The 25479-nt window shown below is 35.6% G+C and overlaps 5 protein-coding genes across 7 annotated transcripts; 1 reads left to right on the top strand and 4 right to left on the bottom strand.

Annotated features, from left to right (window-relative positions):
* The first annotated feature begins 949 nt into the window (after positions 1–949).
* On the top strand, positions 950–3061 carry LOC106448115. The gene has a single exon (XM_013890043.2). It carries the CDS (start codon positions 950–952, stop codon positions 3059–3061), a length of 2112 nt encoding a protein of 703 aa, XP_013745497.2.
* Positions 3062–3600: 539 nt separating this feature from the next.
* LOC106454065 (uncharacterized protein At4g04775-like) lies at positions 3601–4164 on the bottom strand. The gene is made up of 2 exons (XM_013896244.2): positions 4009–4164; positions 3601–3903 (listed from the first exon to the last, which is right to left on the bottom strand). The coding sequence occupies exons 1-2, from the start codon at positions 4162–4164 to the stop codon at positions 3601–3603; spliced, it is 459 nt and encodes a 152-aa protein (XP_013751698.2).
* Positions 4165–6429: 2265 nt separating this feature from the next.
* On the bottom strand, positions 6430–8117 carry LOC106448113. The gene is made up of 3 exons (XM_048778082.1): positions 7381–8117; positions 7260–7284; positions 6430–7170 (listed from the first exon to the last, which is right to left on the bottom strand). The coding sequence occupies exons 1-3, from the start codon at positions 8115–8117 to the stop codon at positions 6430–6432; spliced, it is 1503 nt and encodes a 500-aa protein (XP_048634039.1).
* A 3251-nt stretch (positions 8118–11368) lies between these two features.
* Positions 11369–15472, bottom strand: LOC106445763 (15-cis-phytoene desaturase, chloroplastic/chromoplastic). 3 transcript variants are annotated; one of them, NM_001316159.1, is given in 16 exon segments: positions 11535–11597; positions 11784–11946; positions 12024–12211; positions 12291–12336; positions 12534–12581; positions 12659–12702; positions 12705–12729; positions 12731–12761; positions 12838–13051; positions 13148–13267; positions 13343–13491; positions 13865–14020; positions 14426–14483; positions 14575–14663; positions 14732–14864; positions 14952–15113. In NM_001316159.1, coding segments are annotated over 16 exon segments (1689 nt in total).
* Positions 15473–18932: 3460 nt separating this feature from the next.
* LOC106445762 (DUF21 domain-containing protein At4g14240) lies at positions 18933–22279 on the bottom strand. The gene is made up of 12 exons (XM_013887389.3): positions 21903–22279; positions 21730–21806; positions 21064–21147; positions 20864–20977; positions 20665–20748; positions 20518–20589; positions 20365–20432; positions 20184–20271; positions 20021–20094; positions 19541–19936; positions 19387–19468; positions 18933–19294 (listed from the first exon to the last, which is right to left on the bottom strand). The coding sequence occupies exons 1-12, from the start codon at positions 22141–22143 to the stop codon at positions 19217–19219; spliced, it is 1458 nt and encodes a 485-aa protein (XP_013742843.1). The 5' UTR covers positions 22144–22279; the 3' UTR covers positions 18933–19216.
* Positions 22280–25479: the final 3200 nt, after the last annotated feature.

Raw genomic sequence — 25479 nt, 5'->3', positions numbered from 1 at the left:
TCTCCATCTCTTGAAACCAACCATACTCTATTTCTTCATTACTCTCACATCCTAATCTATCTTTTCCAAGTTCCAACACTAAGGTTTCAATGCACATTGTCCTTGCAGTGTGGTAGAAATTATAAATGATTTGGACACTAGATTTTTTAGAAAAATTTGCCAAAACACCACAGAAAATCAACTACATTGTCCCTATAGCATAAATCTTTTTTTGGTCGGATTTGGACATAGATTCCCCTGGCCAACTTCAAAAAATCATATCAATTATTTTAAGAGTCAGAAAAATATGAAAAATTATTCAAAATGTACATAAACATGAAACAATCATATGAAAAATAATTTGGTTGACTAAATATTAGTGCAACACAATTTCATATTTTGATCTTCGGATCGCAGAAAACAAAATCTACTAACTACGGATATGTAGATCGTAGTTTCGGTTAACTACATAGGTATATGACGCTTGAAGATAGTAAAGTCTACGGTTTCGTAATATGTCTACTACCGTAGAAAGAAAAGGTTACGGTTTTGCTTACAATCTGAACCCCGAAAGATTTCATGAACTAGTGTCTCCTATATAACTACTGTCCCGAAATCATAGAATCTGCCAGTTACTAATCCTCTACCACGGTAATATTTCGTTATCTACTAAGATACTATAACCTATCTCTGTAGGATTATACATTCTGCAGTCGTATCTACCATCATATATCAAAGCTACGTGCAGCAGAATGCATGTTCTGCCAAATTCGAATTATTTTCTAAAATATTCCTTAAATCTCTACAAAATCTGTTGAGAAATATTCTGTAAATCTTTAATTTTCTAAATTTTACGTGTTTCCTAAAGTTATGTTTTCTAAAAAATAACCGTGATCTCTCTTCTTCTTCTTCACAACTTCTTGATTAATTTTGAAACCACCCCAAAAATTTGAATCCCTTGTTGAAGAACATGCATATCTATGCCTCTTGTGGGGTGTGGAAATTTGATCCCTGTAAAGAATGGGGATTTGCTTTTGATAAGGAAAAAGGAGGAAGAGTACTTGCTGTGGAATTGACAAGTTCCTTTGAAGATCTAAGGACTACGGCTTTTGAGGATTTTGGCATTGACCAAAACGATGTCGAGCTTGAGTTAAGCTACTTACCTATGGAGTTAATCAGTATGATAGACTGTCCTCCAGTAATCATTGGGAATGATCGGCAAGTCAAGAATTTTCTTACATATGTACGTGGAAAAGCTTCTTCAAGGTTGTGTGTGTCTATTTCACCTGTCAATGCAAACAACGACAACATTGAGCTTGATAAGGAGCAATCTAACGCGTCTGGCAGAGACCGACGTGAGCCTCCCTCCGTTTCACCTGGAGATGACATTGGTAGTTCTTCTCAATCGAGCAAGGATGGTGAAGACGAATGTAACTTGAACGCCTTGAAAAAAAATGAAGATGCTGACTTAAGTGGAAAAGAAGAGGATAGGGGAAAAAGTGTTTGGTTCTCTTTGAAGCATGTTGTGAAGACGGGTGAAACGTTTCAAAACAAATCTAAGTTAAAAGCAGCATTGGAAATGTCAGCAATGAAGAATAACTTCGATTACAAAGTTGTGAATTCAGATAGAAAACTTTGGTACATCCGATGCGTGGACAACAAGTGTAGGTGGAGTGTTCGTGCTGAGGGGTTATCAGGATCTACATATTTTATCATCAAAAAATATGTGGCGGATCATACATGTGCTGCGTCAAATATGAATAATGGTGGTCGGACAGCTTCTGCAAAAACTATTGGGACTCTAATAATGCATAGGTATGATGGTGTCAAAGAAGGTCCCAAAGCTAATGCTATCATACAGATTATGAGAATGGAACATGGATGCGAGATATCGAAATCATTAGCGTGGGACGCTCGTGAGTATGCGATTAATCTGGTTAGCGGCATTCCCGAGCAGAGTTTTGGAAAAATTCCGAAATACTTGCACATGCTGAAAGAAGCTAATCCAGGAACACACACCTTTTACGAAACCGATGTTGATGGTAAATTCAGATTTCTCTTTCTTTCGTTTGGGCAATCAGTACGAGGATTTCATACATCCATGCGAAAAGTTCTTGTTGTTGATGGGACATTTTTGAAGAGCAAATACAAAGGAGTATTACTTGTTGCGACAGCTTTAGATGGAAACTCCAACTTGTATCCTATTGCATTTGCTGTTGTGGACTCGGAAAATGATCGTTCATGGAATTGGTTTTTCAGACAACTAAAGGTTGTTGTTCCGGACGAGCGTGCTCTTGCGTTTGTGTCGGACAGAAATAACTCACTTTGTAAGGGGCTTGAGAATGTGTATCCTCTTTCTCAACATGGAATTTGTATTCACCATTTGTTAAATAATGTGGTCACACATTACAGAGGAAAAGGAGTGGTTGGATTGATTGCAAAAGCTTCTAAAGCTTATAGAGTTGTTGATTTTCAGAAGCGATTCGAAGCTGTGTGCAATATTAGTCCAGCTATTGGAGAATATTTAACAGATGCAGATGTTACAAAGTGGGCTCGCTGTCAGTTTCAAGGATACAGGTATGACATCAGGACGACAAACCCGGCTGAGTCAATAAACTCTGCTTTGCGCTCACCAAAAGAGTATCCAGTCATTCCTTTGTTGGATAGCATCAGAGAAATGCTTACCCGTTGGTTCTTCGAACGACGCACACGAAGCAGGAAGCACACAATGCCATTAACTATTGCCATCGAGAAAAAGATAGATAGACGGATTAACAAGGGTAAAACGTTTCTTGTCCAGCCAGTTAACGAGCATTGTTTTTTGGTTCGTGGAGATACAATCGACTGCCTGGTTGATTTGGACAGAAGAACCTGCTCTTGTGGGAAATATGACCTACTGAAAATCCCATGTAGACACGCAATCAAGGCTGGTTTAACAGTTGGCCGCGCCCCATCCTCACTAACGGATTTCATGTACACGACTTCCAATTGGAGAACAGCTTATGAAGAAACTATCAATCCAATAGGTGTTCCTGAGGATAGTTGGTGGTTCAAGATACTGTTCGGAATGCCAGTGTGCTAGCTCCTGAATCAAGAAGAGGAGCAGGAAGGAGAAGAAAACGCAGGTATGAGACTGTTGAAGACAAGCTCCGTTCGTCGCAAGGAGCTCAAGAAAAAAAGAGGCACAGGTGCAGTCGATGTGGCGAAGAGAATCATAACAGGGCTACGTGTGACAGAGCTATTTAGACATGTCTTTGTTTTCGATTTTCATGTTTTTCATTTTGGTGTTAGTTACTTGATTTGTTTGGTTTTCTTGCATCTGGATTTTCTTGTTCTTGGATATGGTTTACTTCATTTTATGCAATCATTCCTTCGTTTTCTGCAATGTTATATATTTGACAATAAGTTGTAAACTGAAGCTGATCAATATGTTTTTCTGCAACTTTTACTCTTTAAAAAACATGAAATAGACTATGAACTGAAGCTGCTTATAAAGCCAACGACTGTAAACAAGAATCCATAGAGTATATTAGTCAAAATAATGAAAAACAAAACTGCAAACTTAATAGATTCTGAAGAAAATCAAACTCAGACAACAAGCAACCGACAACTAGAACTTGCTCAGACACTAAGAGAAGTCCATATTCCTACGATTGCTCCTACAACTACCATAGCCACCGTTGCAATCTTTAGCTTATGTTTCATCTCGTGTGCAACTCTAGCAATCTCCAAGTCTACCTTCTCTTTAAGCTTTTCGGACATCTGATGTTCAACTCTAACCATCTCGGACTTCACCTTTTCCATAACCCTTTCTTCAAACTTCGTAATCACTTGAGCAACCCTCTCATGTTTCGCATCCACCATCCGAATCTCCTCAATCAAAGCTTCATCAATCCATTTAAATAGATGATTCTCAGTTTTTCTCTAGCGCAAAAGAAAGAAAATTCAGTCAGTATTGTATTATGAACTGTAAATCTAAGTGATATAGTATGGTTTAATCTGCAACACGAAATCAAAACAGGGACTTACATCTCTGGCGATTTCGCATCGGTAGAATCGTCGATACCTATTCTCCGCCGTTGATGAACCAAACGCGGTTATGCCCTCGCCACACCAACATCTTGTAGGCACACCATGAGTAGAGATTCGAGAAAAATGAGTAGAAGATGTTGACGAACTGGTCATTGCGATTTTGTTGCTAGATTCGCAGATAAAGAACCCTAATCCCCTTTTCTCTATACTTTACGTTCTTAAGTTTCGACAAATGAAAAGAAACTCACGTGTTTGGGGGTGTGTGGACCCAGGTTTAGGGTCGGATTTTAAACATTTTCGGGTGGGCCTAGTGGGTATAAACCGTAATTGGGTTATACTCTAAAACACTTATATTAGCTGCTCAAATACTACACTCTAATACACAAAAATCGACTTCTGAGAAGTATATGAAGACAAAATTTGAAAATACTAACCTGTAAAACATATCTTAAGAATCAATTAAAATCGTCATGTTACATATTATATTGTCAAGAAATTGTTAAACCCACAATTCTTATTTACTCTTGTTAAATACTACACTCTATAACATGATTTAGGGTATAGGATTTCAACCAAATCGAATTTAGGGGTTCAACATCGAATTTTGGGTTTAACATTGAATTTGGTGGGTTGAACCGTAATGAATTTAGGGGTTTCAACCCATTTTTATTTAAAATGAAAACTATCATAACAACTAACAACAACAATTAACCATGAACTCAAATAAATTAGATAGGGTTGAAACCCTATACCCTAAATCACTTAATATATCAGTTTCGAAACATAAACAATAATCGTGAACTGAAATAGTAGATCAGTTTCAAAACAATCACAGTAGTGCATGAACTGAAATGATAAACCACAAACTATCAAAGACAACAAGCATGAACTCAAAAGAGTTCAACCATTTTCTCCGGAGCACGCTTTGGAGGCTTAAATGTGGACATTCGATACTGCAAGGACTCATCATTTGCTGCTTCCCAAAGATCAAACGCTATCTTGTGTCGGGCTTCTTGGATGTTCTCGTCATTCACCAAAGAGAAATCTAAACCAAGTAGATGGCACTCTATGAACTTCAACGAATAAGCACCAGTCATTGCCACTCGTGTTTAGGGCGCGAATCGGGACATAAGAAACAGCATACTGTTTGACATTAAAATCTTTCTTCTTATCTGATGACTGGACAGCCTTGACGATTCGTGGAATGAGGACGGCGAATGCTTCCACGGCCTTGTTGTTCTTCTTACCTCCACAATCAAAAACCTCAACAGTCCGGTTCACAAGATTGACGCACATAGAGATCCAATGGATTTGGTTGACACAAATAGGGATGTAGAGACGATCGACATCAACACCCCAAACCGAACCTGTGCTTCCATGATATGGAAGCTCACCTCTTCCATACTCGAGAAGGTTGTTGTCGACTTTGTACCCTCTCCTGTTCCCATCAAACTTGCCGTAGGCGGTGATGATCTGATTACTGAACATACAGTACAGAAATGTTACTCGGTTTGGCTTCCACCGACGCAATGAGGTTTTTTCCCGAAACAAATACATCATGGCGTCCATGTCCTGAAAAAGACAATGCATGTTTTTAAGGAATGAGAACCAAAAACTATTATTCAATATGTAAATTAAGTCTAAGATAAACTCACATAGTTCTTCAACCATTCATTAGGCCCCATGATACGCGAAGCCAACTCTGCATCAAATTTAGATGGCCCAATCTGAAGTACTCTGTAAATAGAAAGCAGTAGTGTGACGATGTTTGTGAGAAAAATTGAGAAAAAATAGTAAAATACAAATATTACTTACTTGGGCTTGAGGATCCATTCGGTTAGTTTGGAGAATTTGTCTTCTGGAACAAAAACCAATTCATAGTCGCTGTCTTTGCAACGAACTTCTGGATCATCTATATCATTCAAGAATGGTCGGTTGAAGAAATCTTGAGATGGATGAAACCCCTTAACATGGGACTCTTGTGTAAGGTTGCCCATTGTCTTTTCTAAGTCCTCTTGGGTCCCTAAATTGACATCTAAAGTTTCAAATAAGCTGCCAAACACATCAGACAACTCTAGATCCTGGTTATAAACAGAAAAACATGACATTAATCCTTTTAAAACATATATATGAGAACATCAAATACATGCAATTTCAGTACATCATTCTTACTTCAAAATATTACAAACCGCAAACAAACCATCATTCTTACATCAATACTACAAACATTTAACAAAACATCATCCATACAATAATATTACAAACCGCAAGAACAGTAACCGAATACAAACCGCAAGAAGAGAATTCAAATACATGAGAAAACATCTACTTCTTGTTTACCTTTGTCTGAGACCTTGTCTTAGCAGCAGTTGCAGGACCACCAGTGTGAGAAGGAACCGAAGCTTTGTCGCGAGAAGCTCAAGCGCGGGAAGTAGTAGCAGGACCACTAGCGTGAGTAGACGCCGGAGTAGGAGTAGGAGCTTGAGTAGATGTCGTAGCAGCAGCATGAGTATGAGTAGATGTCGTAGCAGCAGCAGGAGTATGAGTATAAGCCGGAGCAGCACCATGAGTCTGAGTATAAGCCGGAGCATGACCATGAGTCTGAATATAAGCCGGAGCAGGACCATGAGGCTGAGTATAAGCCGGAACACCAACTGGAGTCTGAGATGAAAGGATCATCTGCTCTAATTTGGTAAACCGGTCTTCAATTAAGTCGCGGACCTCAAGCCCTAAGGCAGTAAAAGAAGAATTAAACATACCCTGGATATAGGACTTCATACTCTCTTCAAGATCTCTGTATTTGTCGGTTGATCTTTGGCAAAGTAACCTCTTCTTCCTTGACTCGGCTCCAATATCCTGATACTGGTTCTTTCTCTTCTTTGCAGGAGACACATGGGCGGTTTCTATTTCTTCTTCCATTCCACAGTCACTTCTTTCTCCAGCCTCTTCTTCCTTTGAACCATCATCCTCAGAACTTTCCGCATATGGTTGTTCAGTTTCCTGATAACCCCAAACATGCTTACTCCAGTCATACTTCTTTCTGTACATGTCAATGATCAGATCGACCCTTTCGTCATTCATCTCATCGTCTCGCTCAAACCCAGCATCAACAATGATGTTGCCATTTCCAGTTGAAGAGATGTATGGAAACACAACTCCCTACAAAAAAAAACCAAAGTTCAAAAGTTTAGCACAAAGATTAAGAATCATGAAATTCAATCACATTGATTAAAGGAAGCAAAACTTACAGTGGATGCAAAATCGGACTCAATACTAATAATATCTTCATAGGAAACCTTAGCAGATCATTTCCAATTTCTGCATCTCATGCTAGTGATGCCTTCTTTGAGCTTCGTACCCAAAAGAGACCCGATGTCTGGAATAGCCTCCATCAACCAAATCTGAAGTGCATAAGAGAATCCATCTATGACATAGCTGTTCTGCGTCTTCACTTTATCCCTAGCTTCAGTAATGGAAGTCACAAGCGCATCAAAAGAGTGAAGACCCCACGGATATTTTCTCATCTTATCGAAATCCATCACCAGCTTGATGTACTTGTGTGGGATGCACACCTTCTCATCCTTCGCCATAACCAGACCAGCAATCACACACAAATACACCATCCTCAGCCTATCAACATGAGACCATGTATTACAAGACTTCAGATGCACCTTCCTGATTTGCTGTAGGCTAATTTTTCCTTTTTTCCGCAGCAACTTACTCCAAAACCCTTTATCACCTCTCCATTTATCAATATACAAGTCAGGCTCGTCGTCTTTATATTTCAGACCAGTGATCGCATGGAATTCTTGCATTGAAAATCTGAGAGCCCTCCTAGCAAAATGGAACCACAACTCATGGCGCTTTGCGGTCAGAAGCTGCTTACAAACGAAGCTGTGGATCACTCTCCCTGAATACTGAAGCTTGTGCACATAAATATCCATAACCTGAGAAAATAGCGGATCACCCAACACTTCTTTGTACTCTGCTTCAACATACTTCTCCACCTTCTTAAGTATGGAAGTTCGACAAGTGTTGTTCACCTTCTCAACTTGTGTTTCCGTTCTCTCTTTGAATAGGGTTTTTGGCAACTGATCCATCGCCATACCTGTGAACAATGAAACAAATACAATCACCACAGTCAGTACTCATAAAACAAAGTCATCATGATACAAGTTCATAACATTTAAGCGTTGACAAACAAGAAAAAGTTTGAAACTTTACTTAGCGTTCAAAAATATCAAAAGAATTAAACTTTGATAACATAGACACCTAAATCATTAACACTAAATATCTCAACTAAAATCGATACATATCAAGCACAAATTATGATAATGAAACACATATTTTAAAAAGAAAGACATGAAAATGAAGTCACCAGTTCTTATAAAGTCTTATAAATCACAACACAAGGAAAGAAATACAATCACAACAGTCACGGTTCATGCCACTTTTCATCATAAAACAATCGTCCAAAGACATACATACTAGTGAAAACAAATCAAACAAAATCACCAAAGACATACAAAATGCAAACCACATACTTTACATGCTTTATAGATGTCAATACCCAATTAAATGCGAATCCATTCTCCCTCAATGTCACGAGAAACAACAACAGGTACAAGAGATCGGTTGCAACAAACAAACAATCAAAAAAGTATGCAACTTTGATAAGATAGAAGCCTAAATCATTCACAGAAACTAAATTCGAAACCTATGACAGTCAAACTATGATTAAAAAAAGACTCAAGTAAAAGATACAAAGACATGCAAAAAAAATTCACAAACAAACCTGAAAAGTCTCGATTGGTTTGCTTGAAATAGAGCTGAGAGAGTATATTCCAGATCGGAGAGGCACGAGCGTCGGTTATCGGTGAGGTTCGAGCTTCAGTGGTGTTCGGCGAGTTACTTGAGAACGAGATGCGAAGTGGACGTGGTTTCTGAGACTGCGATTAAGATGAAGAAGAACACCACCGGAGTCCTAGCGGGCAGAAGGAACACCGGCGACGGCGAGCTCTGACACGCCGATGACTTTAAATCGTCTTTTGTTCTCTATCGCCAAAGGAGAAGGCGAAATTAGGGTTCTAAGTCACGATTTGAGATTATCCCCTTTTGTTTATTTACCATCTGTTATTTTTTTTTTTTACTTTTAACTTTTATTTTTAACAATTAATTTTACAAAAAACGTTTTAAGCTTAGATTAGGGACTTAATTGGGTTTACATAAAAATTTATGCTAAGTGGACAACTTCTTGTTCATATTATGGCATAGGGACAATATACTAGTTTTTTTTGTTGCATATTTCCAATTTTCCCATTTTTTTTTCTGTATAAACTATGTAACTATTTTATTTGAAGTTAAATATATACTCCTAATAATAAAATATGAATTCACCTGATGTCCACAAGTTATTTTAACTAAAACTAGATTTTGACCCGCGCAACCGCGCGGGTGTTTATTTTCACTTTTCTATATATAAATTATTGTTTTTAAACATTAGTGGTATATATTTTTAACGTAATCATATACTTAATGTTTATATAACTATTTCAAATACAATAATTTTATAATTTACGTGTTATAATTAGTCAATTTTTTAAAATTGTATGTATTTTCACATCTTATTATATATTTATCTTATTGTATTTTCATTTAGCTATTAAGCAAATTAATATATTCATGAGAAAATATATTTGAAAATTATTTTGTATTTAATTTATGCTAAATTCTGATCCGTGTTTCAAAATTGTACTTCTGTTTACTATTTTTTTTATGCTTATGTATTTTAGAAAATATATTATTGTATATACAAAAGTCTAAGATATGTTCATTTTTAGACATGTATTATATGTTTTGCTAATTTTAAGCCGTTCTATCATCATATTATATTTTTTAAATAAATAATTTATATTTATGAAAATAAAATTTATAAATTTTGAATATAATTTTATCATATTTATTTAAGTATAATAATTATATTTTAACATGATCATGACTATAAAGTAGATAAAATAGGATATAATTTATTTATTTTTCATTTTATAAACGATAACTTAAAATACATTAAATTATTGTTAAAATATTTTTACACAGATTTAATAAAAAATTTAAAATATAATATATAAATATATATTATATTTAAAATGAAAATTACTATGATTAAAGTAGTTACAAATATTTTATATTATAAGCTTTAAAGAAAAATATGTTAATTTTTATACATGTATTATACAGTTTGGTAATGTTAACTCATCTTACCAACGTATTAGATTTTATTTTTGAACATAAATATTTTATACTTACGAAAATAAAATATATAAATTTAATACAATTTTATTATAGGGAAATTGCCACAAATACCACATTTAAAGTACAATTTTTCATGTTTACACTAATCACTTTTACTCTCACTTTTAATGAAGGGTAAAATACAATTATACATTTAGGGTTAACTAATCTAGACTTAGGGTTTAGTGTTGAGGGGTGTGGTACGGTTTTTGGAATGTGAAATTTAAGATTCTAATAAATATATAAATACTTAAAACTATATAAAATTTTTTAAAAAATAGTTTCAAACATAATTTTCGTTTTTCAAAAAGAAATTAAAAAAAAAAAATTCGAAAAAAAAAATTCAAAAAAAAAACCTTTTATAAAAAGTTCGAATTTGAAATTTACATTTTTTTATTTTTTTTATTTTCTTTTTTTATTTTCTTTTTTTTATTTATTTTTTTATTTAAATAATAATTTATTATATATATAAATAACAAGGGCATAAGAGTCTTTTGCCACTTAATGAAAAATGTATTTTTGAAAATGTCTTATTAGTGGTGGTAAAAATAAAAAGTGATACCATGAAAGTGGTAAACATGTAATTTCCCCTTTATTATATTTAGCTCAATATAATAAATTTCTTTTAATATGATTGATTATGATTATATAATATATAAAATATTACAGATTTTTATTTTTCATTTTATAAACGATTACTGAATTTATTAATGTATAATAATATTTCAAACTAATTTCGAAATTAGTAAAAAATATTTAAATATAATTTCGAAAATGAAGATCTTGTAAAAATCTTTTAAAACAGATTTGTTAGAATTTTAAAATAAATATATTTATATTTAAAATGAAAAGATATCAAAAGATATTATAATTAAAGTATTTTAAAGATTCTATGTATTATTAATCTTAATAAAAATATATTTAATAAAATTTCTAAGTAATTGTCTAAATTTAAAAAAAAAAATCACACATGAAAGAAGTCATAACTTTTATTTTAATATATAGGATACAAATTCATCTTAAATCGTCAGTTTGCATTTCATGGGATTAGAGTGCAATTTATATATCCTATACTAATTGTGTTTTTCTTAAATAAACACCTATAAATTTTTTACATTATGTATTTGTTTTTTTTTGCCACACCTTAACTTTGTCTTGAAATGAGGTTTGTACACAAAAGTTACAAAATAATGGTTACGAGCACAAATCAATGATCTTTAAGCTTCCTCTTCTCATGTTGATACAGTTGTCTCCGACAAGTTTCGGCGTCCAGACGCAGCCAATAGCTCATAATCCTGTATAATCAGTGTACCCAAACATGAACCAATATCTCTATGTAACCGGAACAGATTAATGGTGGCATAAGATCTAATCAACAGACCGGAACTTGGATTAAACCGGATCATTTAACAATTCAGGGTGACTGGTTAACAAATAGATGTACATATGCTTTTGAATAGGCAAGTTAGGGTGTTATATACCTGCACAATAGACTGTGAGCAGAATTTGCCAGAGAGAACGGCGCCTTCCATGGAAGCTAAGTACTTCTGTTTAGTGTAGTCTCCAGCTAAGTAAAAGCCTTGAATAGGAGATCTCTGTAGAGGACGACATGGTTCACAGTCTGGGATGGTCTTGTACACAGACCTGATAGAGAGAGAGAAGGAGAGAGATTGTATCCATTTGAAACTAGATAAAATGGGACATTCGGAGTTTGGTCTAACCTTGGAGTTTTGACGACATGGTACTTGAGAATTTTAGCTTTGCTTTGGTCAGCTGCGATTTCGTCAGGGAAGAGTTTCTCTAGCTCTTTCATTGTTGCATCTATGATGTCAGAGTCGGTCCGTGATATCCATTCCTCTGCAGGTGCAAATACTAGCTCCAGCATTGATCGGTTTGGATCGTAATATTCCTACAGCGTTAAGAAAAATAGAAGAAAACTATCAAGTAAGAGAAACACAACTTAACTCGACAAGACCCGCTTTCTTTACCTTACAAGTTAACGACATGTCTGCATACACACTCAGAAGGTTACTTCTGCAAAACAAAACAAGAAGACAAGATTGTTAGAAATTAACCAAGAACAAGCCTTCACTGTTTGCTGATTCATTTCTATGGTGGTTCAAGACTAATCTTTATCATTTTCTTCTTTGGTGAAGGCGTCTTAAGTTATAATGGATGTCTTAAGTAATATGAATAGAAATGGCTCTAAACTGTTCAGAGAACCTATTCACCTGCTAAAGAGTAAGTGATCATATGTGTTCTTCAGTTTCCGATCGAACCTGCAATATAAATTCACAGCACTTAAGACCAAAATGGCAGAAGAAGATGATAAGTATTGGTCTCGACTGTCACTAACCATATATGAACGTTAATGACTGGAACACCAACTAACTTCTCCAGTTTCTTGAAGTATGGTATTTCTTTCCATGAATCCGGCAAAAGGAGCTTCAGGATATCGACTACAAGAAGAAGAAAATGTAAACAGGGAGCCCAAAAAAGAGTAGACTGAATGCAAATTCAGAAAAGAAGTAGAACCTGGAGTGGCAAACACATAAGCGTCTCCTTGGATAGTGGTTCCATCAGTGAGTAAGAAATTTTTAACCGTGCCATCATCCTCCAGCTCAATCTTCCTTATCCTTGAATTAAGACGTACTTCACCACCTAGTGATCGAATATGTTCAACGATCGGCATGCATAGCCTCTCCGGAGGATTACCATCTAAGAAGGCCATCTTTGAACCATGTTTCTCCTGTCAAAGCAGTTTAATTCTATGAGAAGTGAGCATGCTTGAGTGGTAACTACGAATGAGTGGAGAGAGAAATAAAAGTTATTGGAATGCCCAAACCTGAAGAAACCGGTTCAAAGCTATCAGAATGCATTGCATTGACAGTTCGTTCGGGTTTATAAAGTTAAGTGCCTTTGACATGGCTATAAACACCTCATCAGTCACGCGATCAGGTACTCCCTGGAAATAAACACTTACATCACCAGAAGGAAGAAACAAAGAACCATAACCAAACCAATGAAAAAGCTAACTTGCCTGCTTTCTCATCCATTCTTCAACTGATAAACCATCTTGGGCCTCAACATAAGCCTGACCTCCGACCATTGCTGGAAGCAGTCCAATAGCAAACTTTATTTTCTCTGGCCATGTCAGCATCTCGTTGTTTCTCAAAATTGCCCAAATACCTACAAAAACAATTTATTTCAAACAGAGGACAATTCAGCACTATCCGCTACAAGCCTACAACTACATAATATGAATACTTATCTTTACGTATGTTTATTAAAAGCTTAAAACTAGATTCCTTTCTCTGAAAGAAAAATGAAAATGTTCTTTTCATAGTCTACATTAGATGTATATCAATGGCGTGAATTGACCAATACACATATAAATGTGCAAAATGATTAGTTTCCTACTCAATACATCTTATTGAACATGTGTTTCATATTTGATTCAACCATTGTTTTCATCAGACATGCTATGCTTGAAAGTTCCAAGAACTAGAAGTAGTAATTTTTATTAGCTGGTTAGCAGATAAGAGTAAGACTATGCTCATACCGTTTAAGGGTGCTGGTAGAACATCTGGGAAATCAAATCTACTAAATTCTCCAGGTTTACTTGGCATGGCGAATATCATGGAGTGTTCCTTCCATTGCAACCGATCATTGATCCCAAGTTCTCCAAATAAGTTCTGCACATTCGGATAAGCACCGACTTCCAGCAAGAATATGAAAAGAGTCAAAAGGAAATAAAAGGTTACGAACTTCACTTAGGAAAATCAAAACAAACTTTGTATGATATTGACATCTTCCTTCAAACTATGAAAGGGATCTTTCTTGCTGACAATTCGAAATGGGGTGCAAGATAATAAAGGTTACTATCATATTGAACTCTAAATGCTTATGCTCTCATTGACATCATGAATTTTCTGTATCATCACTAAGCAAAGAGAAAGTACATATGCTGCTAAAAAAAAATATTATTTAGCTGTGATTCTTAGAGCCTGAAGCACAAATTTGTAGATTTTACATGTACAAACTATCCGTATTTTTCAAATATCAACCGTCATGTGAGCAACTTATAACACACACATTGGAGCGATTATGAATTAGAACTTACAAAATATATGTAAACCGGTTTCATACCAATCTCCATCTTCATCCTTCCATGCAGCTATCTAGAGGCACACATATTTCACATCTTCGTTCGTTAGTAAATGATCTCAATGAATAACTTCATGAGTTAGGTGAATGGACAAATCGAAGTACCTTTCCACCAAGAACATCTCTTGCTTCGAGCAAGAGAGGTTGGTGGCCTGCATCAGCCAGGTACTTTGCAGTTGACAGTCCAGCCAATCCTGCAATTTATTTGAGCTTTCATCATATCAAATTGGATAGCATAATGAATAAGAGGACAATGACATACCAGCACCAGCAATGACAACTTTTAAAGGCTTAGCAGGACGAGGAGCACTACGGAAAGATGCAGACAAACTTGCAGCTTCCAAGAAATTGACAGTGTTCTCTAGCTCTGGCCTTGGTATATCCACACACACCACCTACTCCCAGGACAAAAAAAAAGGTGTTCTTTAAACACAAGAAAAAACACATACAAAACTTCAAGAATTCAAGAATCAGAGAGAGACCTGCAAAGGACCAGCAGTCCTTCGCCTTGTTCTTGTCTTAAGCGCTTGTGAAGAGATCGGAACTCTGAAGCTGCTGTGTCCCATCAGTTCAGATGAAAGTGCCTCCAAAAACACATTTTGATAAGGCAAATTCGCTGCAGAAACATTCCCAAACACAACCATAACTGCTTCTAAGGAATCTGGAAAGGCATAAAAGAAAGAGAATTTACAAAAACGGGAAAGCAGCAATTAACACAAAAGCTTCTGTCTGAATACAACATAATTGAGAACAAGAAGCAGGTCTGGGGGTTACATACAGTAGCTCACCCTGCGCGTGAAGAGAGGAGGCTAGCCGATAACAAAATGGAGTTCCTCGTATGGTGGTTTTAGTTGGATTTTAGTGGTTGGTTCTCGGGCCACGCTCTTTAGTTACAAAAGAGATAGATTACCACCACATAAAATTAAAATTAATAAAGGGTAATTGGGTTTTGTTTTAGATTAGATTACCATTAGGGAGAAATTATACAAACGATTGGGTGAAAAAAGCAACATGACTCTAGGATGTGTGTACTGCCTGCCTCCTCATCAACTATTTGAATATCTAAATAAGTTAAATTATAAATAAAAAGTTTACTAAAGTTTTAGAATTGTAGGTGTAATTAATGTGAATTATTTGCTGTCAAAATTGGACCAAGTCATATTTATTTTGTAACTATAAAAAATAAATGAAACAAAGAATATACATTTCTCCTCAAAACATAAAGATTTAATCAAGAGAAAAAGACCAAAATAGCACAAAATCAAGTTTTTGTTCCCAAACTAGCATTCAAGGCCAAAAGTCACAAAAATAGCACTCAAAGGGTGGGGTTTAGGGTTAGAATTTAGGGTTTAGGGTTTAGAGTTTAAGTTTTAGGGTTTAGAGTTGAGAAGTGAGGTTTTGGGGATAAGATTTCAAATTTTGAAAAAAAAAAATTTTAAATTTTTCAAAAGATAAAATGCTATTTTGGTCATTTTAGTTTTTGAGTGCTATTTTTGTGACATAAACTTAGAAAGGTGTTATTTTGGAGATTTGCCCTTTAATCAATAAATTGGAATTTATATGAAAACATATTATGTGTTATTTAAAGTTTGGTGTTTATACATGTTAATAAAATTTTGCTAAACAATTCTAGAAAGTTCATGGAGAAATTGCAATGATCAACAAATCAAGATTTTCAACATGCAATTGAAAGATCAGTTCAGTGATCCAAATCAGCACATATATCAACAAGTAGATCCGACAAAGGTTATATGGAAGACGGTGCAAGACTTGAAGCTTCAAGCGGATAAATTGAAATAATTGTACTTATGGTATCTCCATCTCTACTCTATTTTCTTTTTAAAATAGAGTAAAAGTGAATATATGCTCCAACCCAACTTCATATCTCACTTCATAATGGAGCTTATTCCATAAATAAAATAATCTATTTTTTGTTTGTTCATCACTTTATCATAGAGTGAGAAATAGAGTAAGATTGAAATATTTTTATTTTATATTCATTTCTACTCAATTTTATAGGAAAAAATAAAAGCTTACCTTAGAGATATGCTCTCGGTGGCTATAGGTTTCAACCTCGATAATCAAAACCCAACCGAAATCAAGATCACTCTCCCTAAACTCTAGCCGTTGGTCGGAAAATTTGAAAGTCAAGTTAACGATGATGGTACAGTCAATTTCTACTGTGACATAAAGCACCATCTTTTCTTTTTTTCTCTTGGTGTTGGAGAAGCAACCTTATACTTACAGAAGGTGTATATTATTTCTTAATTGGTGGAGCAACAAAGATTATCAATGTTCTTAAAACCCATACTTTGTAAAGTAAGAATCTTCAAGCTTCCACATATTCATCTTTGTCATGGAATTGTTAAAAACAGCAGATCAAAAGCTTGGACAAGTCGATGAAATTTCAATCATTAAACCAACCAATACTAAGGAAGCAGAATTTCGGGTGAAACGTCAGTTTTAATTGAATTTATGTATGTGTGTTTAAAAAAAAACATTTGAGTGTTTTAGATTAACAACTTTGATTCAAATGATAAATCTTCACTTTAATTAATAATTTTTGATGTAGTGTTATATTTTAAATTATGTAGTTTTAGACTAGTGTTACACAATATTTTCTCAATTTTTGTAATTTGTTAGTTTATAAATTTTATTTGTGATTTGAACGTCTTCAAAAATTCTGAACCCCAATAATAAACCAAAAATAAAAATAGACAAAACTATAATTAAAATAACCATACAAATGATATATAAGAAACTAACTATACCAAATTATAATAGCAAAGTTGAATATTTTACAAAATCAAGTATGCTAAAACATCACAACACAATAACTCATAAAAAACAGCCTTAGTTAAAATAATATAAGATATAAAAGGATTTTTAAGGTTAAAACCCCTCAACTAAGTTTGTTTTGGGTAAAAATCGTCAAATTAAGTATTTAACGAAAAAACCCCAAAACTAACTTTATCTAATGAATTAAACCCTAGTAGATCATAATTACCATTACTACCGATAAATCTTTATTTTGAGGGGTTGTTACATTAACTAAACATAATAGAGGGTTTTAACATTAAAAATTTTTAAAAAGAAAAAAAATTCAAAATTTTATAATATTATAATATTTTCTAAAATTAGTAACTTAAATTTTCAAAATTACACTTTTATTTTTTTGTAAATATATGAGTTTGATGTGTTTTTAACATCAACATTATATATGTATACATTAAAAATGTAAAAACCCAAAAATATAATAAACAATTATCTAAAGATTTATAATTACATTTTTCTTAGATAATATATAATTTCTATTATATTTTCTTGTTTTTTTACATTTTTAACCTTTTAGTAATTTTATTACAGGTAAATATTTATTACATTTTTATTAGATAAGATTAAATTTTTATTATATTTTTTTTTGTTTTTTACATTTTAAGCTTTTAGTAATTTTACTACAGGTAAATCTTTAGATAATTTTTTATTATATTTTCTGGGTTTTTACATTTTTAATCTATACATATATGATGTTGATGTTAAAAACATATTAAACTCATATATTTACAAAAATATTAAAAGTGCTAATTTAAAAAAAAATTAAGTTACTAATTTTTAGATAATATAATAAAATTTTGATTTTATTTTTATTTTTTAAGATTATTAATGGTAAAACCCCTCAACTATGTTTACTTAATGTAGAAACCCGTAAACTAAAGATTTACCTGTAGTAATGGTAATTATGACTTGCTTTGATTTAATTCATTAAATAAAGTTAGTTTGCAGAGTTGTTTTTTGCCCAAAACAAACTTAGTTGAAGAGTTTTAACGTTAAAAATCCGATATAAAACTATATAAAACAAAAATATATATTAATAATTATTACAATTTAGTTCTTCACTTAGTTTATTTAAAGTTTGTAAGACTTTTTTAAATATTAGAGATGGCTTTTTATAAAGTTTTTGTTGAAACAAATATGTTTATATAAAATATGTTTGGACTCTTATTATTATTTTGGATAAAAAAACGTAGATTTTTTTTTAAACACAATTGGACCCTTAACTATTAGAAAATAGGGGACATAGGATTGGATCCATAGCGGTCGCACTACACTAGGTGGTTCATGAACATGTGATATGGAAATGGCTATATACATATAACCAACAAACCGGCTTACTCAAGGGGATAAGGGCATGAAGCTCTTGCAACGTGGTGTAGTTTTTGACCCAATGCGCCTGTCTAGTCATTTCTTGCATATAGCTAACCATGAAAGAAAAGCAAAAACAAAACATAACAACAGAAATGAGAAAAATAAACGACAAAACTTCACTAGTTTGAAATGATCCCCTAAAAGATTTAAGAAGAAAGCAATATATATTTTGCTCTCTAGTACAGTCCGATGCTTGACAATCAGGTCATCAAAGCTCACATTTTCAGCTTATCCCAGCTCTTGAAATCCTTTGGGACTTTAGAAAATTTCTTAATTTAACACATACCAAAACAGCGCCCATAAATACCATATAGCACACTCTGACAACTTCATGACACGTATAAAAGAATATAAGTACTGGAGTATATTACAAATTGTACGCATTTGTAGACAAAAAAACTGGGGGACAAACCATCTCTTATATGATGAATTTTCCAATTGAACAGAACGTGGTCAAGACTTGGATCTTTACTTTATTCTATGTTCCTTTCTTATAACGCAAACAAGAGTTTTAGCCCTTCAAGCAACGACACAACATCCATTATATCGGTTGCTTCCCCTCAACAGGCTCTGTAATAGAACCTTTTACCGTCTGCGGTTGCCTATTTTGTCCTCCTCCCTGCCAATCAAAGTTACACAACTTATCTCTAAGAAAATCTTGAACTTTCTCCAACATAAGAACAAATCATTCTTTGTTTGCAATTAACTCACAGCTCCTTTTTGTGCAATCAATCTCCTGCTTGAAGGAGCTCGAGCTATTGATGAGGCAGCTGCTGCTGCTGCTACTCGAATCCTGCAAATAATAGGGAGACTTTGTTGTCAGTCAGCTGAAACATCTTTACATAAATGTATTAAAGAGGATAACCTTTTATGAACGTCAACATATTCATCAGTTTCATCCACAATCTCTTCCTGCAAAAGCTCTTCAAACACATCTTCCAAAGTGATGATACCGATAACTTCACCATCCTCGATATCCTCTGAAGTATGTGTGAACCCGTGTGGTACAGTCTCGTTGTTTTGATAGAACGACTGCCTATTAGCCTTGTCGATTTGGACAATGACATTGTCGTGGTTCCCTTCTCGTTTCAATAACAGAGGTGCAGTCAAATCCGAGTCATTGCTTTCTTCAGTGTTCTCTTCAAGCAAAGTTGAAGGAGGAACTTTGTTTTTGCCCTTAACCTTCACAACCGCAGCCATGTGACTGCTTCCTTTTTGAAACTCATTTAGTATATCATACAGAGGCATATCAGCTGGAACCCTATTAAAGCAATATAACATCAATCACAATACTAAGTTTCATTACACACAGACAAAAGGGAAAAGAGTGGAAGTAATGGCCAACCTTGGCATTCTACGTATACAAACAGCGCTGACAAGTGTTTCTGTTTCAGGTCGAACTGTAAGTAGACTCTTTACCTAACAAAGACAAGACTTTCTTGATTACAGTTTGCAAAAGAATGATAATACACCACTGAAACATGCAAGTAAGAGTAAGCAACAGTTACCAAGAGAAGTCCAATAACGTTTTTGGGATTCCCAGAGTAGACAGGGACTCGGCTATGGCCTCGTGCCAGAATCTTACCCATAGCTTCCCTGTGAGATTATTTTTACACACAAAGCAGTATAAGACACAGAGTTTGCAAGAAACAACAACAAAAGGAAATGACAGTTGAGTAGCAAATTTACCAGTCCAACTTTGAATTTACATCCAAGGAGAAGGTCGATTCGATTGGGGTCATGGCTTCTTGTGCAGTCTGTCAAAACCAAATACAACTTTTGCATGAATCCATGATTGAGGAAAGAATTGAAGAAAGTGTGAGAGTTTGATCTGACAGATACCTTCTCGGTCAAATCAAGTGCTCCACTAATGATTGTGGTCTCATCATGCGTAAGTTCGCCTCCCTTGCCAGCCTAAAACCATAGTGTGGCAAAATTAGTAACTCCAACAAAGAAGTGAAGAATCTGCAGAGGTTTATAATAAATAACCTCTTGGCTGTGAATGGAGACAAGAGCTTTCAACTGAGCACGTCTAAACAAAGCGTCATTGTGCCCCAGTACCAAATCCAATATCTATCCCAGAAAAACAAATAAAAAGAAACATAGAGTGAGCATATGAAGAACAAGAAAGAAAGAACAATCAATAACATTTCCAGAACAAAGAAAGAGCATAATCAAGATGATATACCTTGCCGATGGGAAAGGCAATAGGGTAGCAGAGAATCATTAAAATGCGGACAAGCCAGACGAAATTAGCACCAACGGCGAGTCCATACCTGGTGCATATCGCTTGAGGTATTACCTTACAAGATAGGAAAAAAAACAAACAATATATGTTCAAATCACTCCTTAATAAAAGCATTTAGATTTGCAAAACTATATACATACCTCACCGAAAGCAAGAACGAAAGTGACAGAAAGAATGATGGCAACGTATTCATTGAAAAGCTTATCCAAATATATAGGAAGCCCCTGCCCAATTAATTCCCCATAGATAGACAGACACCATTGTAAGTGTGTAGAAACCAAAAAAAAAGCAAGAAACTTTGAGTAAAGACATCTCCAACCCATACCTATTTTTTCCTCTATAATTCCCACAAAAATAGAGTAATTCTATTATAGAGTAAGTTTTGCTCCAATGGTTTACTCTATAATAGAGTAATAAAATAGAGGGATTTTCATGAAATCCCTCTATTTTCTTCTCTATAATAGAGTTAGGGCATCTCCATCCCTACTCCATTTTTTACTTTAAAATAGAGTAAAAGTGAATATGGAGTAAAGAATGCTCCAACCAACTCCATATCTCACTCCATAATAAAATTTACTCTATAAATGGAGTAATCTATTTTTTGTTTGTTCGTGAGAAATGAAGTAGGGTTGGAGCAATTTTACTCCATTTTCACTTTTACTCTATTTTGGAGGAAAAAATGGAGTTTTACATTGGAGATGCTCTTAGCATTGGAGCAAAACGATAGAGTTACTCTATTTTTGTGAGAATTATAGGAGAAAAAATAGATATGGATCGGAGATGATCTAAGAGAGAGAGAGTAATACCTCCATTGCAACAGCATTGCACAGAAGCAGTGTCACTAAAAGCTGATGCTGTTTCTGAACAACCGGGAATATCGCAGCTAAAGAAACCATTAAAGATCAGACCAAAACTCATTAACACAAAATTGATTGTGATACACGAAACAAGACATAGGGATCGAAGAAGGAGAGATTACAGGCTTGCTTCTTCTCGTTGGGAGTGCCACTGCGCTGGAGAATCTCGAGCTCGACGAGACCGAGAGACATAAGCCCCAAAGTCAGACCAGACATGATTCCCGCGAACAGAACGAGGAAACAAGAGACGCCTGCGTAGATGAACCACCACGGCGATCCAAACGGAATCGCCTCGCCTCCTCCGTTAGATTGTCCCAATCCGTACAGCATCCTCCCCGCCGCCACCGCATTGATCAGTTGCATCTTTCTTCCTTTTCAGATCCTCGAAAAGAGAGAGAGAGAGAGGGCTTTATGATGATTGATTATTTTAAGACCTTATACGATGAATCTTCTCTTTCTCTCTCTCTCTCTCTCTCTGTGATTCTGTACAAGACACATCTCACCAACTTATCGGATTCAGTACATACAAACTCTAGGACAAACGGAAAAAAAATGTTCCCAAAATTATATTTTAGACCCCTAAGGTTTTACGACTATTTAGAAATACCCCACTTATTTTCAATTTCTCGCGAAGCTCCCTAGCACTGTTACAAACGTCAGATCGTAGCGTGTTCATACAGAAATTGTAGCTCATAGACCAATCTTTTGAAGCCACAATTTGTTTTTTATATTTGTGTGAACGGTCGACAATATGTTTGTAATTAGAACACTAATCACAATCATCCAAATCAACATTTCTATTATCAAACAAAAAGATGGTATTAGGAAAGAGTGTTATTTAGGTTGTCAATCGTGTACGTGTAAGATGACTCATATCGTTCTAGTAGTAGTCTCGTTCCTTACGGTAGAACGTGATTGATAATATTATGATAGGAACTGGATGTATATTTGATGTATAACCGCCCAACCTCCCTCTCTTGATCTCTTATATAACGAGAATCAAGCCAAGTACAAATCAGTTTACAATCTCTCAAGCTACAGTCACAGGCCTGAGCCAAAACCTCACTAAGAAATCTTTATTAATACTGGGTCTCTTTATATAGTAAGGCCCAGTCACAATATCTCTTCAAACTAACTCTAACCGCCACTCTCCTTCTCTGATACCAGCTCTATCTCTTGATCAGTTCCCTCCCTTCTCTTCCTCCTCCTCGTATAAACACATATGGGCATATCAATACCCCCCTCCCCGAGATTCAGCTTGTCCTCAAGTGAAAAAGATGGAAACTGTTGCTTCAACTCACCCACGCACAACCACGAAGACTCATGATCCGGAAGATGCTTCCACTTAACCAAAATCTCCAAGAATCCCTGCTCATCATAGCGTCTGTCCAGCACTGCCTCTGGTTCAATCAACAAATCCGCCGAATCCGAAAGAATAGGTGGTAATGGAATCACAACTTCTGAAGATCCTACCACAGGTTTCAACTGAGAAATGTGAAAAACTGGATGAATCTTCGAACTCACAGGCAACGCTAAACGATATGCCACCTTCCCAATTCGTGCAACCACTTCAAATGGCCCATAATACCTCGCCGCCAACTTCTGAAACAACCTCCTACTCACCGACTGTTGTCTATAAGGACGCAGCTTCAAATACACCTTCTCTCCCACGCGAAACTCCAAATCACGCCTATGTTTATCAGCATTGCTCTTCATAATAGCCTGTGCGCGAGTCAAGTTGTCCTTGATAGATGTTAATACTAACTCGCGTTCCTTTAACATCATATCAACCTCAAAGTTCTGAGTAGCCCCATCTTCATAAGGCATCAAAGTAGGTGGGTCTCGCCCATATACCAGCTTAAAAGGAGTACACTTCAACGCAGTATGATAAGCCGTATTGTACCACAGCTCTGCCCAAGACAAATACTTTGACCAACTCTTCGGATGTGTCGACGCAAAGCATCTCAAATAGGTCTCCAAACACCTGTTCAATACCTCAGTTTGCCCATCTGATTGCGGATGAAACGCAGTACTGAAACGCAGACGTGTACCCGAAACTCTAAAACATTCCTTCCAGAATTTGCTCAGAAATATCTTGTCACGATCCGAAATGATGGGCTTCGGAAAACCGTGTAATCTCACCACTTCTTTCACGAACTTCTGAGCTACCTCAACCGCTGTAAACGGATGCTTCAAGGTAATGAAATGACCATATTTGCTTAACCTGTCCACCACGACTAATATCACATTCACTCCTTGAGAAACCGGTAATCCCTCGACGAAATCCATTGCAATATCTTCCCAAATACGAACTGGTAATTCGATCGGCTGTAACAATCCAGCAGGAGATAATGTCGAATATTTGTGTGTTTGACAGACAGAACAAGCAGCCACATATTCCTGCACCACACTACGCATCTTTGGCCAATAGAACATTGCTTTGACTCGCTGTAACGTCCTCAACACCCCCGCATGACCACCCATAATCGTGTCATGGCATTCTTGAAGTATCACAGGAATTTGATTCGAAGAACGAGGAATAACCAGTTTCTGTTTATAAAACAGTCGACCATGGACCAAACAAAAACCCTGTTTCACCCCCTCTCCCTGTAACAACTTTGCTATCATTCCTTGAATCTCCTCATCTTCGTCTATCTCCCTATACAAATCTTGCATTTGTAAAGTCACCGGAACTGTCAATGCCAGAAGTGTCAACCCAGCTTCATCTATCACCGTGTGATCAATCCGAGACAAACCATCTGCTACTTTATTCTCGCTGCCCACTTTATACTCAATATCAAATTCATATCCTAAAATACGCGTCAACCACCTTTGATAGTCCAGAGTTATTTCCCGCTGCTCCAACAGATATTTCAAGCTTTGTTGATCCGTTCGTACCACAAACCTCCTTCCCAAAAGATAATGTCTCCATTTCTGAATAGACATCACAATTGCCATCAATTCCCTTTCGTATATAGGTTTCAATTGCTCCCTAGGTGTGAGACCATGGCTGAAGTAGGCAATAGGATGATTATTCTGCATTAAAACCGCTCCCAACCCAAACCCGGACGCGTCGGATTCTACAATGAAAGGCTTCGTAAAATCTGGAAGAGCCAACACCGGAGCAGTGACCATAGCTATCTTCAACTTGTCAAATGCCTCTTGGGCTAATTGAGTCCAGAGAAATTGCTCCTTCTTTAACAACTCAGTTAACGACTTTGCAATAGATCCATAATGTTGAACAAATCTTCTGTAATAACCTGTCAACCCCAAAAAACCCCTCAGCTCTTTCACTGTTCTCGGAATAGGCCATCTCTGAACTGCTTCTATCTTCTTACTATCTGTGGCCACGCCTTCACGACTGATAATATGACCCAAGTACTCGACCTTTGTCTGTGCAAACGAACACTTCTTCTTGTTCGCAAACAATCTCATCTCCACAAAAACATCCAACACCAACGCTACATGCTTCTTGTGATCCTCCAAGTTGTCACTATAGATGAGAATATCATCAAAAAAGACCAAGACAAATTTCCTCAGAAACTTCTTAAACACTTCATTCATCAAAGCTTGGAAGGTTGCAGGAGCATTAGTGAGGCCAAAAGGCATCACCAAAAACTCGAAATGACCATCATGCGTTCTGAAGGCTGTCTTGTCTATATCTTCTTCCCTCATTCTAATCTGATGATACCCAGATCG

Source organism: Brassica napus, chromosome A4 (genome assembly GCF_020379485.1).
Source record: "Brassica napus cultivar Da-Ae chromosome A4, Da-Ae, whole genome shotgun sequence".
Taxonomy (NCBI): Eukaryota; Viridiplantae; Streptophyta; class Magnoliopsida; order Brassicales; family Brassicaceae; genus Brassica; species Brassica napus.
This window is presented reverse-complemented; position numbering and strand designations above follow the sequence as displayed.

Coding starts and splice junctions, on each gene's coding strand:
- LOC106448115 (XM_013890043.2), top strand. CDS start 950: ATGCATATCTATGCCTCTTGTGGGGTGTGGAAATTTGATCCCTGTAAA.
- LOC106448113 (XM_048778082.1), bottom strand. CDS start 8,117: ATGGCGATGGATCAGTTGCCAAAAACCCTATTCAAAGAGAGAACGGAA. Junction 7,285..7,380: donor GAGGCTATTCCAGACATCGG/GTCTCTTTTGGG, acceptor AGATATTATTAG/TATTGAGTCCGATTTTGCAT. Junction 7,171..7,259: donor AGTCCGATTTTGCATCCACT/GTAAGTTTTGCT, acceptor TTTTTTTTGTAG/GGAGTTGTGTTTCCATACAT.
- LOC106454065 (XM_013896244.2), bottom strand. CDS start 4,164: ATGACCAGTTCGTCAACATCTTCTACTCATTTTTCTCGAATCTCTACT. Junction 3,904..4,008: donor GATGCGAAATCGCCAGAGAT/GTAAGTCCCTGT, acceptor CTTTTGCGCTAG/AGAAAAACTGAGAATCATCT.
- LOC106445762 (XM_013887389.3), bottom strand. CDS start 22,143: ATGCAACTGATCAATGCGGTGGCGGCGGGGAGGATGCTGTACGGATTG. Junction 21,148..21,729: donor GCAATGCTGTTGCAATGGAG/GTATTACTCTCT, acceptor TTAATTGGGCAG/GGGCTTCCTATATATTTGGA. Junction 19,937..20,020: donor TGTATACGTAGAATGCCAAG/GTTGGCCATTAC, acceptor TTGCTTTAATAG/GGTTCCAGCTGATATGCCTC.
- LOC106445763 (XM_013887391.3), bottom strand. CDS start 15,113: ATGGTTGTGTTTGGGAATGTTTCTGCAGCGAATTTGCCTTATCAAAAT. Junction 14,484..14,574: donor GAGATGTTCTTGGTGGAAAG/GTACTTCGATTT, acceptor GTGTGCCTCTAG/ATAGCTGCATGGAAGGATGA. Junction 12,337..12,533: donor GATCACTTACTCTTTAGCAG/GTGAATAGGTTC, acceptor TTTGTTTTGCAG/AAGTAACCTTCTGAGTGTGT.